Below are 15,179 nucleotides of genomic sequence, written 5' to 3'. Positions count from 1 at the left end.
GCACACAAATGAAACCACTGCGGCAAGGTGGCTGAAAATAAGAACTGCGTCCAGCTGGGTCTGCAGGGACAGGAGTCAGGGGCCTCTGAGCCCCCTTTCCTTCCTTCTTTACTTTTCCAGGCTGGAAAAGATGTAGCAATCAGATAAAAAATGTAGATTCCCTGATGCGACGGTGAAGGCTGTGGGGGATGTGCCCTCCCCTGCCCCTGGGTTGTAAGTGCCACCAGCTCTGGCCATGTCCCTGAGCCACAGGGCAGCAGCGGAAAGGCAGAGGCCAGCCCTGTGGGCAGTGAGAGGACTCAAGTGAGACTCCAGCTCTCAGAGAGGCCCTGCGGCGGACAGGCTCTGGCAGCCCTGGGGGCATCCAGCAGAGCCCAAGTGGCCCAGCTTCACGTTAAGGTTTGAGAACATTTTGGGCAGGCGGCCGGCCTGGCTAGGATGGTGGCTAGGATGGTGGCCTGCTGCAAGCTCACTACAGTCCCCTTCTTCCCCTGCTTGTTTCGGCCTGGCCACGGCTGCCCAGATCCTCCTGGGTCCCCTCCCCACCTCCCCACCACACACTGGAGGGAAAGAGAACGCTTGGGTCCAGTGGACTTTAACCACAAAGGCAGCAGTGATGGGGCTTCTGGGGCTTCTGGGGCTGTCACCTGTCACATCTCCCCCAGGCTCTCAGGTGGGGTGGGTGGGGTCTAATGACCGACTTCAGGGCCTGCCCTAGGTCAGAAGCCCCCAGAGCCAGGTCCTGCTTATGTCCAGCTCAGCAGCAGGTCGTATGTGTGTGTGTATGTGTGTGTGCGTGTGTGTGTGTGTGTGTGTGTGTATGTGTGTGTGGAGGGGGCCAAAGCGGGGGAGGGCAGGAGCTGACCAGTCCTGTGAGCACCCACACTGGCTACTCTTGTTTTATGAGGCCCAGACCCTGCTCAGAGTTCCAGCAACACTTGGCTAATTGGGGGGTGGCCTGAGAATGTTCAGGGGCACAGGTCTTGGAATCAGGCAGAGGTGAGTTTGAATCCCGACGCTGACACTGGTAGGCTGTGTGGCCTTGGGCAAGTTACCACACCTCTCTGAGCTTCCATTTGCAAATCTAAATCGTAGGGGTAAGAAGGCGGGCGGCTTCTCTGGGCTGTTGCAGGGTGTAGACGAGCTGAGGCCGAGTGTATGTAAGCACGAGCACACGCCCCATGAGGCATACCTGCGTTATCTCCCTTGCAGCTCCTGGGGAACGCGCTTCAGGGAGTGTCTTGGGAGAAGAGCACGTGTGAGCACTGGGCCCAGAGCACGCGCCTTGCAACATCTGTTGAGCGGCTCTAGGGAGATGAGAGGGCCCTGCTGATGCTCCCTCAATCCCTGTCACACCACTCCAGAGCCTCGAAGGACTTGCACGTTCCCAGGAGGCAACTTCCTGGGGTTGGCAGGCTGCCTACAGGGGTCCTACCTTCTGGGCCAACCCCCAGGCCTTGTGGTCTCACTCTGCGGCCACCTCCCGGCCTCCACCTGGGACCCCCTTCCTCAGCTCAGAGCCCACCAGCCCTCAGTCCACTGGTTTCCCCCACAGGCGGCACCAAGCCCAGCAGGGGCGTTCAGGTTTTAACATCTTTCCCCTCTTGCCCTGGACACGAAGCAGCCTTGGTCAGGAACCAAGAATGCTAAACAGGGTCAGTACCAGGAAGGGCGACCGTTCCTAATCCTGTCTGCCCTGTCGCAGCAGCCAACAGAAGGCAGGAAAACCCAGCAGAGGAGGAGGAAGCTGACGCTGCCCCAACCAGACAAAGCCACGGGGGCCATGACGGCGTGTCTGCCCCGGAAACCCCACGTTCACCTGCTGAACCAGCCTCCTTTCACACCCCCGCCTCTGCCTCGGGTCTCCTCCCCGCTCTCTTAGGAGGCCCAGCGTCTGGGACTGCCATGTGCCGACAATGTCCAGAAACCTCCCAGGACCGTAAACTGGGAAGAACATGGACCTCCCTCCCAGAACAGCTCGTGAAGGTCGGGGCAGGGAGCAACAGGGCCCCCCATGGTGGGGACATAAACTCATCTGACCTCATCTGGTCAAGCTGAACATACGCTCCTCCATGACCCAGCACTGCCATCTATCAGCAGATGTGCCCCAGAAGGACGCACGCTCATGTGTCCAGGAGACAAAAACATTCCTGGCAGCCTGTGCAGAAGCGCCAGACTGGGACCCACCCACATGTTCCCTCCAAGGGATGGGCAGAGAGGGGTGTTCGAGCCACACAGGACATGATGAACAAGCCACAGCTCAACGGTACAGCGTGTGATCCATTTGGATAAAGGTCAGAGAAGGAAGAGCCAGCACCGTGTTGGAGGGAAGTCGGCCGTGTGGGAGAACAAAGCAGGCCCCGTCACTGCAGCCACTGTGCCCGCAGCAGGGCGGGCAGCCTCTGGAGGACTGGGCGTGTCAGTCAGGGACTAGGTCTTCCGGGGAGCTGATAGCCTCCTAGTTCTTGACCTGAGAGTGTTCGCTTCGTAATTCATTATGCTATGTATTCGAATGTATTCACATCACACCATAATTGTTTAATGGCATATTTATGTTATATATATTTGACCACATTTTTTAAAAATTTGTTTTTGAGACTAGGTCTTGCTCTGTCACCCAGGCTGAAGTGCAGTGGTATGATCATAGCTCACTGCAGCCTTGTGGACCTCCTGGGTTTAAGAGATCCTCCTGTCTCAGCCTCCTGAGTAGCTGGGACCACAGGTAGGTACCACCACACCTGGTTAATTTTTATTTTTAATAGAAATGAGGTCTCGCTATGTTGCCTAGGCTGGTCTCAAACTCCTGAGCCAATTTGATTTTTAATAATTTTTCAAATGAAAGTATGACATAAGGCCAGACATGGTGGCTCATGCCTGTAATCCCAGCACTTTCAGAGGCCAAGCAGGTGGATCATCTGAGGTCAGGAGTTCGAGACCAGCTTGGCCAACATGGTGAAACCCCATCTCTACTAAAAATACATAAATTAGTTGGGCGTGGTAGTACGTGGCTATAATCCCAGTTACTTGGGAGGCTGAAGCAGGAGAATTGCTTGAACCTGGGAAGTGGAGGTTGCAGTGAGCCAAGATCATGCCACTGCACTCTAGCCTGGGTGACAGAGTGAGATTCTGTCTCAAAAAACGAAAAAGAAAAAGAAAGCATGACATAAAGTAGATTAGTGCTTGTCTGGGGCTGGGTGGAATGCGGGGGCGCTTTGCTAATAATAGCTAAACGATTTGAGGCTTCTTTTTGGGGTGATGAAATGTTATAAAATTGAGGTGATGGCTGCACAACTCTGAATATATGAAAACCACTGAGTTATACAGCATGGGAATTATTTCTCAATAAAGCTGTTACCAAAAGAGACAAAAGAAAAAAATGTACAGGCTTAAATTTGGGTGTGTCCCACTCTGTGTGACCTCAGGTGAGCTGAGTGACCCCTCTGAGCCCAGAAGTGCCCACCTACACCAGAAGCCACAGCCTCTACCCCGGGCAGGACCAGAGGGCTGCCGAAGGGATGTTTGGGATTCACGGACTCATTGCACAGTGGATTTTTCCACAGGCCTGTTCCCATTGCCCTTCCCTGCACTGCCAGGAGGAGAGCCTGAGGAACTTGGGCTGGTCTCCCAAGCCCAGCACTGGCCCTTTCTCTCCACCTGGGCTGGCCGGGATTTCTCTGGCTGGTCTGTTTACACACGAGGGCAGGAGGAGGGTCCTGACTCCTGGAAGGCTGACCAGGGCCACCACAGCCTGGACCTCCCCTTGCTAGTCACTCACTTTGACATGTGACTGCTGAAAAATTAACACCAGGTTCACTTCCTTCCCTCACACTCCACGTGGCACAGAAGAAAAATCTGTCATGTTCCAAAGCGAATCCACAGCCTTCTCTTAACAGGAAACACTCTGAAGTCCATCGCTGCGAAGTCTGGAAGCCCCAGGACAAGGTGCTGCTTTGACGGCAGCCGCTTCCAAGGTAAAAGGCCAGGCATGGGGGCCCTCTCTCTCCCCACCCAGCCAGCTCCACAGCCACGCACCCTGCAGCCCCTCGTCTTCCAGCTTTGTGCAAGACAGCTGGAATCCTAGATCGGCTGGCCTCCCGCTGCGGGAGAACCTCGTCAGCACCCAGGCCCCAGCTAGCAGGGACCTTGCAGGACGTCGGGAATCACGGTCCAGGAAACTTTCCCTCTCAGAAGGGCAAGCTGTTTGTCAAGAACGTTCTGGGCTCATAACACATCTGCCAGCCTTGGGTAAACAATAAGAGAAGCCCTGAGGCGAGTTCCGCCGGCTGCTTTATTTACACAGCAGTTCCAGGACTAGCGCAGGGGCTTCCCAGGCAGTAGCGCCTGTGACTGGGTGGTGGCTGTGGGGTGTGGCGTGGAATAGGGAACAGAGTGACGGGGATGCTGAGGGGCCACACTACCTGGTTTCTGGCAAGTCCAAAGGAAGACAGGTTGGTGGGGATATAAGAGGCAGGAAGGGTCTGTGGCTCAGAAGTGCCAGTGGCTCTTCCTTCTCCAGAGAACAGAGAGGGCACCTTGGAACTGGGCAAAATGTCCCTTCCCTCTACCCATTTGTCAGACTGGGAGGGCACAGGGTCCCAGTCCAGCCCCATCCTCCAAGGAAGATGAGGGCTGCCTTGACAGGCAGGCAAGCAGGGAGGGGCGACAGTGTTGCGGGGCATGGGCAACAGTGCACTGACCCACCAGGACCCACATCCAAGAGTACAGCCCTGCCTGGGCCCCGGAGTGAGGTGGGCCCTGTGACTACTGCAAAATGTGGCCCCGAGGGCAGGACATTCCAACAGGGAAAAGTGCAGGCAAAAGCACCCGCCCGGGGGACTGGGGGTGGCCAGGTTCCAGTCCAGCCTCTGTAAACTTTGCCAGATGGCCTTGGCCAAGGTCCTAGGTGTCCCACCTGAAAAAGCCTCTCGCGGCAGGGCAGCGGCACCCTCTGGGGCTGCAGGGCTCATGGGACCACAAGGATTTGCCACCCACGGCACAGGACCCCCCACGGAGGAGACACTCTTGTCCAGGGCCTGGGCAGCAGGAATGCTGTGGCTGGATGGGACCTCGAGGGGTCCAGGGGAGCAGCCACGTCCAATGCACCAGGAGTCCTGGGAACAGGGCAGGCGGGGGACACCCAGAAGGCCTTTACCTGCCACCCAGGTGAGGGCCACACCCTGGCTGGGCAGGACTTCCACACGGAGCAGGTATGAAAAGAAAGCTTTGTGCTTCCCTGTCCAGGGCTCTTGGGCAGCCCTGCTGGGCCAAGTTCCGGACCCCGCTGCCCAGGGATGATGCTTTCCGGGGGAGCAGGCCCTGCAAAACTTTCTCTCCGGAGCTAAGCCACCCGCAGTCTCTCCCAACCCTGAGGCTTCACTCTCTTTGGGCCATTTTATAATGAAATCAAGAGAAATGGATACATCCAAGGTGACAAGGAGATCTCACTGCCAGTGAGCGGCCGAATCCCACTCCTCAGCCACCTCTCGGCCTCTCAGACTCCTGACAGCTGCCTCAGAAACACAATCATGTGTGTGTGTACGTGTGTGTACATGTAAGTGAATGCACGTGTGCGTGCTCTGTACCAGAAGACCGTGGCTGAGGGCACGTCCTGCAGCAGGACCAGTGGGAGGCCTCAGTCAGCCCTCCAGCTTCCCTCCCTTCCTGGTGCCAGTGACTGGCAGGACTGACCGCTGCCCCCACCCGCCAGCTGCTCCAGCCTGGACGGCCTCCCCATCCTGCCCTGGCCTCAAACCAAGTGTGGGCGCAGTTACTCACTGCAGGGCTCTCTGCCACCTGGGCCCAGGACAAGGCCACCCCCCTCCCCGCTTCACTCTCCCATTTCAGCCAAGGCTAGGCCAAGGCCACCAACAAAGGACAGAGCCTGGAAGGCCTTCTGATGCCCAGCTGACCCATCCAGTGGTCACTGGCTCCCGTGAGGCCTCTTTGGGCCACTCACAGGAGAGGAGAGGCTCAGCAAAGGGTTGCGACAACATGCCTTGGCTGCAGAGGAGACACAGCTGCTGCCCCTAAGGGGCTCACCTCTGTGCAGAACAGGGCCGTGCTGAGGTGCCAGAGGGCTGGGGTGCCCTGGAAGGGCGAAGTGCTGCTCGATAGAGCCTGGCTGGGGGCGTTTCCTGGAAGCAAGGGATGCCGGCCCAGTGGCAGGTGCCCGGCTGACTCCAGAGGCTGTTTGCCGGCCCCGGGCCGGCCACACGTCCGCAGGGAGCACCACGCAGGCCCTTCCAGGCCCAGCATGGCCCTCCAGAGAGCGGGATCCCATCAGGGTCCGCAGCCCGGCTCATCCAGGACCCCACGCCCCTCCAGCACTTCAGTGTATCTGTGCACCGAGAGTACCATCTGGAGGGAGAAGGGGACAGTGCAGGAGGAGGGCGGCTGCCACCTGGGGCCACCAACACTCCTGCAGAGGCCAGTGAAACTTTTCTAGTAGCCACGTTAACAAAAATTTAAATAAATGGGTGAAATTAACACGAAATATCAGCATTTCAACATGTAGCCGATATAAAAAAAAAAACTCATGAGCTCTTTAACAATCCTTTCTCCCCACTCAGTCTCTGAAATCCAGTGTGCATTTCACACTTCCTGTGCGTCTCACTGTGGACGAGCTACAGCTCCTGCGTCTGACAGCGCAGCTCCAGAGGCTGGGAGACCTCCCATCCCTTTAACCAGGGTGCACCCACACACACAGAGCTCCACCTCCTTTGATGCCCGTGTGGCCTCCCCCAGTGGCTAGGTCCCCACCTTAGTCAAGCTAACGCTCTTCTCCCTTTGTCCTGCATGTTAACAAAGAGAGATTTGCATCCTTACAAACAAATCAAAAGATCCGACATTTCAAATCTTGTTAGGAACAAACGGGCTAAGTCCCATTCTCTTCAACAGAGGCAGGTGACTCCGTGTCTGGAGCTAGGTGGATATGGACAGATACGGATGGATATGGATAGATATAGACGGTAGCGGCTGCATGTGCTCCCCACCCTGGCCATTTGCTGAGGGCTTGCTGTGTGCCCAGAACTACACTGATTCCTTTCCTACAGCATCTGAACACATGGATACACAGGACAACACACACACTGGAGCCTGTTGGAGGGTGGAGAGGGAAGGAGGGAGAGGATTAGGAAAAATAACTAATGGGTACTAGGTTTAATATCTGGGTGATGAAATAATCTGTACAATAAACCCCCATGATACATGTTTACCTATGTAATGAACCTGCACATGTACCCCTGAACTTAAAAGTTAAAAAAAAAAAAAGAAAGAGGCTGGGCACAGTGGCTCACACCTGTAATCCCAACACTTTGGGAGGCCGAGGTGGGTGGATCACGGGGTCAGGAGATCGAGACCATCCTGGCTAACACGGTAAAACCCCGTCTCTACTGAAAATACAAAAAATTAGCTGGGTGTGGTGGCGGGCGCCTGTAGTCCCAGCTACTTGGGAGTCTGAGGCAGGAGAATGGCATGAACCCAGGAGGCGGAGCTTGCAGTGAGCTGAGATCGCGCCACTGCACTCCAGCCTGGGCGACAGAGTGAGACTCCATCTCAAAAAAAAAAAAAAAAAAGAAAGAAAATGTGGTATATATACACCATGGAATACTACTCAGCCATAAAAAGCAACGAAATAATGGCATTAACAGCAACCTGGATGGAGCTGGAGACCTCAAGGAATGGAGGTAACTCAGGACTGGAAAACCAAACACTGTATGTTCTCACTTATAAGTGGGAGTTAAGTTATGAGGATGCAAAGGCATAAAAATGATATAATGGACTTTGGGGGCTTGCGGGGAAGGGTGGGAGGTAGGTGAGAAATAAAAGACTACACGCTGGGTAGTGTACACTGCTTGGGTGATGGGTGCACCAAAATCTCAGAAATCACCACTAAAGAACTTATTCATGTAACCAAAAACCACCTGTTCCCCAACAACTACTGAAATTTTAAAAATTACCAAAAACACCATTATGAAGACGCTTGTAGAAAGAGGCCATAAAACAGTATTCAAGGAAAAAGGAGGCTGCAAAACAGTATCATCACATTTTTGTAAAAAGAAAAAAACCAAAATATTACCAGTCTGTTGATCCATGCAGAGAAGGTGATGCAGAAGGATTTGGCAAACTATTGACGGAATTTCTCTCTCCGGGGCCAGGCGCAGTGGCTCGCACCTATCAACCCGGCACTTTCGGAGGAAGAGGCGGGTGGTTCACCTGAGGTCAGGAGTTCGAGACCAGCCTGGCCAACATGGTGAAACCCCGTCTCTACTAGAAATACAAAAATTAGCCAGGCATGGTGGTGCACACCTGTAGTACCAGCTACTCAGGAGGCTGAGGCAGGAGAATCACTTGAGCCTGGGAGGCGGAGGTTGCAGTGAGCTGAGATTGCACCTCTGTACTCCAGCGTGGGCAACAGAGTGAGACTCTGTCTCAAAACAAAACAAAACAGTTTATCTCTCTCCGGGAGACAGTGTCATGTGGGAAAGTCCACCTCATACTCTTCTTTAAATGGCATGCAGGTAACCGGAATCTGAAAAGCACCAACCCTTGCTGGCATAGGGTGGGCACAGCCTCCCTCATGCCCGCCTGCATTTGTGGGCTGTGAGGGGCCTTCCTCAGAGGCCCATTATCAGTTTATAGGGGCACCTGGCCTGGGCTGGCCAGAAAGACCCCAACTGAGCTGGCATTCAGGACAAACATGTTTCTCCTCCAAGGAACCAGAAGCAGCCCAGTATACAACAGGTACGGTTCTACCCCTCCACTTCCTGCCAGGTCACACCGCTGCGTTCCCAAGCAGGGAGGCGCCACCTGTGCTCACGGGTCACAGATATGCCCTGAGATGCACGAGGTGCTGGGCTGGGCTCCTGATGGCTGATGCCAGGCAGCGCCTGGCATCAATTGTAGGGCCCCAAGGTCCACTGTCAGCCGACAGCCCCTCGCCTGGGAGCAGCAGCAGGACCAGCCTCTGTGACCTTTATAGGAAAGGCAGGACTGGGGACTGGGGGACCCCTGGCTGGTCTCTTAGAAAAAATGTTCCTGTGGCTTGTGAGTGGGGTCTCCCTCACTCCCTTAGGCCAGGCCTAACCAAGGGGAGCCACAAAACCCAACTTCAAGAAAGAAAGAAGGCCCATATGTCATACATGTCGGGGGCTCCATGGGGGCCCCCAAGCCTGGGAGGGTCTGGGAGGTAGCTGGAGGGGACCAACTTCCTGACTGTAGACCCAGGTGCGCCGAGCATTCCTCACTCACCTCGCACTCAGCCACGGTCCCCAACCTGCAGGAGAGACCTCAGCGCGATGGTCAGGCCCTCTGATCTGTCTTCTCTGCTCCTGCCTAGGTAGATCTCTCAGGACGAATATAATTGCTCCCACCCCACCCCAAATCCAAGTACCCCCAGGTAACCATGTTTCAACCAAGTCTCCCCAGCATCAGAAAAGACGTGCATTCTCTGAATGGCCATAACAGAAACCACCTAGCATAAGGCAAGGCAACACTCTGATGTCCAAGATCCTCTCGATGACCAGGTGAGCTGGAGCTCAGGCACCACAGGGCCCTCCACATGCCCGGAAGCTCCCAAGCCCTGAGAGCTGCTCCGACCAGGCAGACTTTTGCCAGCAAATAAAACACAAGCTTCTTCTCGAGATGGAGGTTTGTTCCAGGGCATCCCTGAGCAACCCTCTGTTGTCTCCAGGCTGTCTGTGTCTCACAGAGTGGAGAAGGTGAACAAAAGGAGACGGAGGCTGTCCAAGGGGCTGAGTGCCCACAGCTGTAACTGCCACAGTGCAGGGTCTGATCAAATTGCCGAAGGGACAGCAGCACAAATTTGGCCCAACTCCCTGGTGGGCCGCCGCCAGGATGGACAGTGCCTTTGCTTATTTCTCTCTGCACTGCACACCGTTTCAAAACCCAGACCCTGTATCAAAAGCCACTCTACGTTATCACTGTCTGCTATAAGAGACCACCCAGCTCTGTTCTCAGAGGTCCACTACATACAAGACAGTGAATGCCCACATACTGCCCTTTGATTTGGAAAGAATACCCCCTTTACTTTGAAGAACAAAACAGAATGAGAACATGGTCATCCCCTGGAAGGAAGGTGGATAAATGACTCCCGCTGGCACTGACCTGAACTTCCCAGTCCGCACCTGCAGCGCTCTCATTCCACACCGCTGGGCACCGCCGACGTCGCCCACGATATCGTCCCCAATCATGACGGCCTGTCACGGCAGTGAAATATGCTCAGAAGTGATGTCAGGAGAGTTTTATTCCTGGGCTCCTTCATCTTTTTTTGACGTAATAAATGGCTTGATTTGATGTTTAAAACCACCATCATACACATTAAACAAGATAATATTGTCATCGTATTGATTAAAAGTCAACCCACCTTGAATATATCTCACACTGCCCCTGTAGGCCATGGCTTTGAACGCTATATATTTGTGCAATTCGAAATCAATCAGCAGACGTCAAAGTGATTTGGCACCCCAAGGACGTGCGGGGATGCTGAACGCTGTCCGGCCTCCGCTGGAACACAGGCTAAATTTCACCTGACCCTAAAGACTCCGTAACCTGGTTATTTGCCCTTGATTCTGTGAAAGTGAAGCAAATCTCTGGCATATCCTCGTAAGTTTTGCTTTATATAGGTTTTGCTTTCAATGGGGAAGGTATTGCCTTAAAAACAAAATAACAGACAAACCAAAATTCACACATACACAGAGGAAATGCTCGCAGCCTGGGTATCATTTCAAAAAGCAGCCTCTGGAATACACTCTCTCACCTGAGAAAACCAGAAAACCAAACGACGAAACAACAGCTTTCAGGACACTGGACATCAAGCAATGAAGGACACTGACTTCTGAGATGCAGGAAACAAAGAACGTGGCTCCTGTGACTGCCCCCAGCATACTGCCTTCGATGCTTCCAGACTGTGGGCACAGGAGGGGTGCTGTGAACTGAAGTCTGTCCCCCACAAATTCACTTGAAGAAGAAGCGCTAGACTGCAGTGTGACTGTATTTGGAGACAGGGCCTGTAAGGAGGTAATTCATTGAGGCTGAAGGAGGTCAGAGGGGGCCCTGATCTGATGGGACTGCTGTCCTTACCAGAGGACGAGGCACTGGAGTGCACTCCACAGAAGCACAGAGGAGAGGCCATGGGAGGACACAGCAAGAAGGCGGCCATCTACAAGCCGGGAAGAGAGCCCTCATCAGAAACTGGACTTGCCGGCACCCTGATCTCAGGCTTCAAGCCTCCTGAACAGTGAGAAAGAGTTTCTGCTGTTAAATCCGCACAGGCTGTGGTGTTTTGTATGATAGTCTGGGCTGACTAATACAGAGGGAAACCCAGGTAGAGCCCAGTAGGATCCCTGAATTGGGGAGACAAAGCTAGGATTCTGGGGAGACCCAGGAGCAGAGTCCACAGGACAGGGAATCAGAGAGGAGAAGGCTGCATGGAGAAAGAGCCGTGGAGAACGTGGAGGGTCCCCTCAAATGCTCAGCAGACCACTGCCAGCACACGTGAGGGAGGAAACTCCCTGAGTCTGGGAAAGAGCCACACCAAATGACTAGAGAAAACGGTGCCTGTGTCTCACACAGGATTGCATATGTCCCCACCAGCCAGGCTGGGAAAGCTCACTCACGATGCACAAGGCATTGAGTGCCATCTTCAAAGCCGCTGCTTCGCAGTGAGGAATAATTCATCCAGGGCAACCCCTGCTCTGGTGCTGCCCCCAAATCTTAAAAGCAAGATCTGGAAGGATCAAACTGTTTCAAGTAATATAATTGCATCCCATAACAAAGTTCGCAATTCCTTATGGGCACACAAAAATATCCAGCACCCAAAAAGAAGGTAAAATTGATCATGTCTGGCACTCAATAAAAAATGATCAGATGTGCAAAGAAGGAAAATATCATGCAGAAGGAGGAGAAAGATGAGTCCATCCAAACTGAGAAAGAACTGACAGAGAGGTGAGAATGAGCAGACAAGAGCATTGAATCAGCCCTTGTAATAGTATTCCATATGTTCCAAAAGTAGAGAAATGGAAGGTAAAAGAAAAAATCCAAATCAAGCTTCTAGAGATGAAAACTACAATGACAGGGATCAAAATACACTGGGTAGGATTAATGCCAGAAGAGATACTGCAGAGGAAAAGATTAATGAACCCAGAGACATGGCAATAGAAACTACCCAAAATGAAACAGAGGCAGAAAAATTATTTTTAAAAATGAACAGAGCATCAGTGAGCTATGGCACAACTTCAAGTGGCCTGATGTACACACAATTAGAGTTCCTGAAAGTGAGATGAGGTGGGGCACAGTGGCTCACACCTATCATCCTAGCACTGTGGGAGGCTGAGGTAGGAGGATCACTTAAGCCCAGGAGTCCAAGACCAGCCTAGGCAACATGGCAAGACCTTGTCTCTATAAAAATTTAAAAAATTAGCCAGATGTGGTTGCTCAAGCCTGTAGTCCCAGCTACTTGGGAGACTGAGGTGGGAGGACCACTTGAGCCTGGGAGTTTGAGACTGCAGTGAGCTGTGTTCGTGCCACTGCACTCCAGCCTGAACATCAGAGCAAGACCCTGTCTCAAAATTAGAAAAAAAAAAAAGTGAGATGAGAGAAGACACAAATACATTTGAAGAAATAGTGACTGAAAATTTTCTAAACTTGATAAAAACAATAAATCCACAGATCCAAGATCCCAATGAACACCAAACACAAGAAACACACAGACAACTGTATTAAGGCACACCATAATTAAATTGCTCAAAAGTAGTGACAAGGAGAAAATCTTATAAAACAGTCAGACAAAAAAGAGACATGTTATCTACTTATATACAGAGAAACAAAGATAAGATGTTAGATTTCTTGTTGGAAACAATGCAAGTGAGAAGACTGTGGAGTGCCATCTTTTAAGCAGTAAAATAAAAAAATGCCCATCTAGAATTCTGTACCCAGCAAAAATATCTTTCCCAAACGAAGATGAAATAAAGATATTTCAGACATCCGAAGAGGAAGAATTCATCACCACTTGGACCCATCCTTGCAGGGAGAGTCCAAATCGATGGGCCCCACACTCAGTAAGACTCCCCCGGCTTGGGCGTGCTTCACCGTCTTCGTTTCATTTTGTCTTGATTTTGGTTTGTGTATTTATCACTTAGCCCCACTTAGCATCTGAATTCCAGGGAGGAGACCTGTAGTTTGTTTGTTTGTTTGTTTGTTTGTTTGTTTGGAGACAGAGTTTTGCTCTTCTTGACCAGGCTGGAGTGCAGTGGTGCAATCTTGGCTCATTTAGATAACTTATTATGTCCTGGCCCTGTGCTGGGTGCTTCACTAAGATGATTTCCTTTAAACGCCACACCAGTTATACCCATTTTACAGATGGAAGTGGAGGCTGGCCCAAGGTCACACAGCCAGCAAACAGTAGAGCTGGGATCTCCACCCCGCTGCTCTAGAAATCTACCCTACAAGAAATGTAGAAGTCCTTTGGGCGAAGGGAAAATGACAATAGCTGGAAATACTCATCAACACCAGAAAAATAGCTTGTGGGCATGTGCTGACCTTCTGCCTGCTTAGCTCCCTCCTCTGCTGGCTAATTCCTCCCAGGCCTTCAGGACTCAGTTCCAGTGACCACCACCCTTCCCCTGCCCCCAGGCTGGGTTGCGTGGCCCTCCCAAAGCACTCTGGGATCGCATCCTGGTGCCACCCATGTCATAGTGCATAATGGACTCTGCTCATCCCACCCTTCCAGAAGCAGGAGCTCCTTCAGGACAAGGAATCTGGGCTGACAACTGGCACTTGGTTGATGCTCAGCAAATGTGTCTTGAGCAGATGAGTGCTCTGCATTATGGCAAGGCCGGCTGTGTCTGAACACACTTATGAGGCACAGACAAGACTTCCCATTGGTCACCTACATAGAGTGGAGGGAGTCATACAGTCCCCGCCAGTGTGGCCGAAATGTCAGTCACTTGTGGGTCTTCTTTCGCCACGTTAACATGTGTTATTGCTTAAATGGAGTCATGCTCTTTTTTTTTTTTTTTTTACATAAATACATGTAATTTAAAGAAAAAACAGCTGGGAGTGGTAGCTCACCCCTGTAATCCCATGAGATGGGCAGATCAACTGAGGTCAGGAGTTCGAGACCAGCCTGGCCAACATGGTAAAACCTGTCTCTAATAAAAATACAAACCGGGCATGCACCTGTAATCCCAGCTACTTGGGAGGCTGAGGCACACGAATTGCTTGAACCTGGGAGGTGGAGGTTGCAGTGAGCCAAGATTGTGCCACTGAACTCCAGCATGGGTGACAGAGTAAGACTCGGTCTCAAAAAAAAAAAAAAAGTAATAATAATTTTAAAGAAAAAAAACCCATCCAGCTCCTCTCACTGCCCTACTCCAAAATCTGATTAAAAGCTTCAAAGTAGGTTGGGCGCGGTGGCTCATGCCTGTAATTCCAGCACTGTGGGAGGCCGAGGCAGGCAGATCACTTGAGCCCAGGAATTCCAGACCAGCCTGGGCAACACGGTGAAACCCTGTCTCTATTAAAATATAAAAAATTAGCCAGGCATGGTGGCAGACGCCTATAATCCCACCTACTTGGGAGGCTGAGGCAGGAGAATGAGCCAAGATTGCACCACTGCATTCCAGCCTGGGCAAGAAGAGCAAAATTCTGTCTCAAAAAACAAAAACAAAAACAAAAAAACTACAGGTCTCCTCCCTGGAATTCAGATGCTAAGTGGGGCTGACCGATAAATACACAAACCAAAATCAAGACAAAATGAAACGAGGACTGTGAAGCATGCCTAAGCCGGGGGAGTCTTACTGAGTGTGGGGCCTATCGATTTGGACTCTGCCTGCAAGGATGGGTCCAAATTTGCTTTCCATCTGGGGAAAGGGGACCACAGAAAGGGGGGCTGGGCCTGATGTGGCCAGCAGACACACAGACTCACTCCTGTCTCACGCTGAGCTAGAGCAGCGGGGTGGAGATCCCAGCTCTGCTGTTTGCTGGCTGTGTGACCTTGGGCCAGCCTCCACTTCCATCTATAAAATGGGTATAACTGGTGTGGCCTTTAAAGGAAATCATCTTAGTGAAGCACCCAGCACAGGGCCAGGACATAAGAAGTTATCTGAACATGTTAAAAAGGAAACAGAAACATGAGGAAAGGTTTTGTTGAGGAAATTCTC

The 15,179-nt window shown here is 52.2% G+C and overlaps 1 protein-coding gene across 10 annotated transcripts in view; it reads right to left on the bottom strand.

Moving 5' to 3' along the window:
* Positions 1–15,179, bottom strand: part of LHPP (phospholysine phosphohistidine inorganic pyrophosphate phosphatase) — a 167,089-nt gene that overhangs the window by 87,078 nt on the left and 64,832 nt on the right. For 8 of the 10 annotated variants that reach the window (XM_074003029.1, XM_074003033.1, XM_074003031.1 and 5 more), the window contains one exon: positions 10,126–10,217. The exons of the other annotated variants lie outside the window; for them this stretch is intronic. In XM_074003029.1, the coding sequence (XP_073859130.1) occupies positions 10,126–10,217 (92 nt within the window). The remainder of the gene's footprint in view (positions 1–10,125; positions 10,218–15,179) is intronic. 10 annotated transcript variants of the gene reach the window in all.

The sequence above is a fragment of the Macaca fascicularis genome, chromosome 9, assembly GCF_037993035.2.
Source record: "Macaca fascicularis isolate 582-1 chromosome 9, T2T-MFA8v1.1".
NCBI lineage: Eukaryota > Metazoa > Chordata > Mammalia > Primates > Cercopithecidae > Macaca > Macaca fascicularis.
Note: the sequence above shows the minus strand (reverse complement) of the source record. Positions and strands in the feature narration are given on the sequence as shown.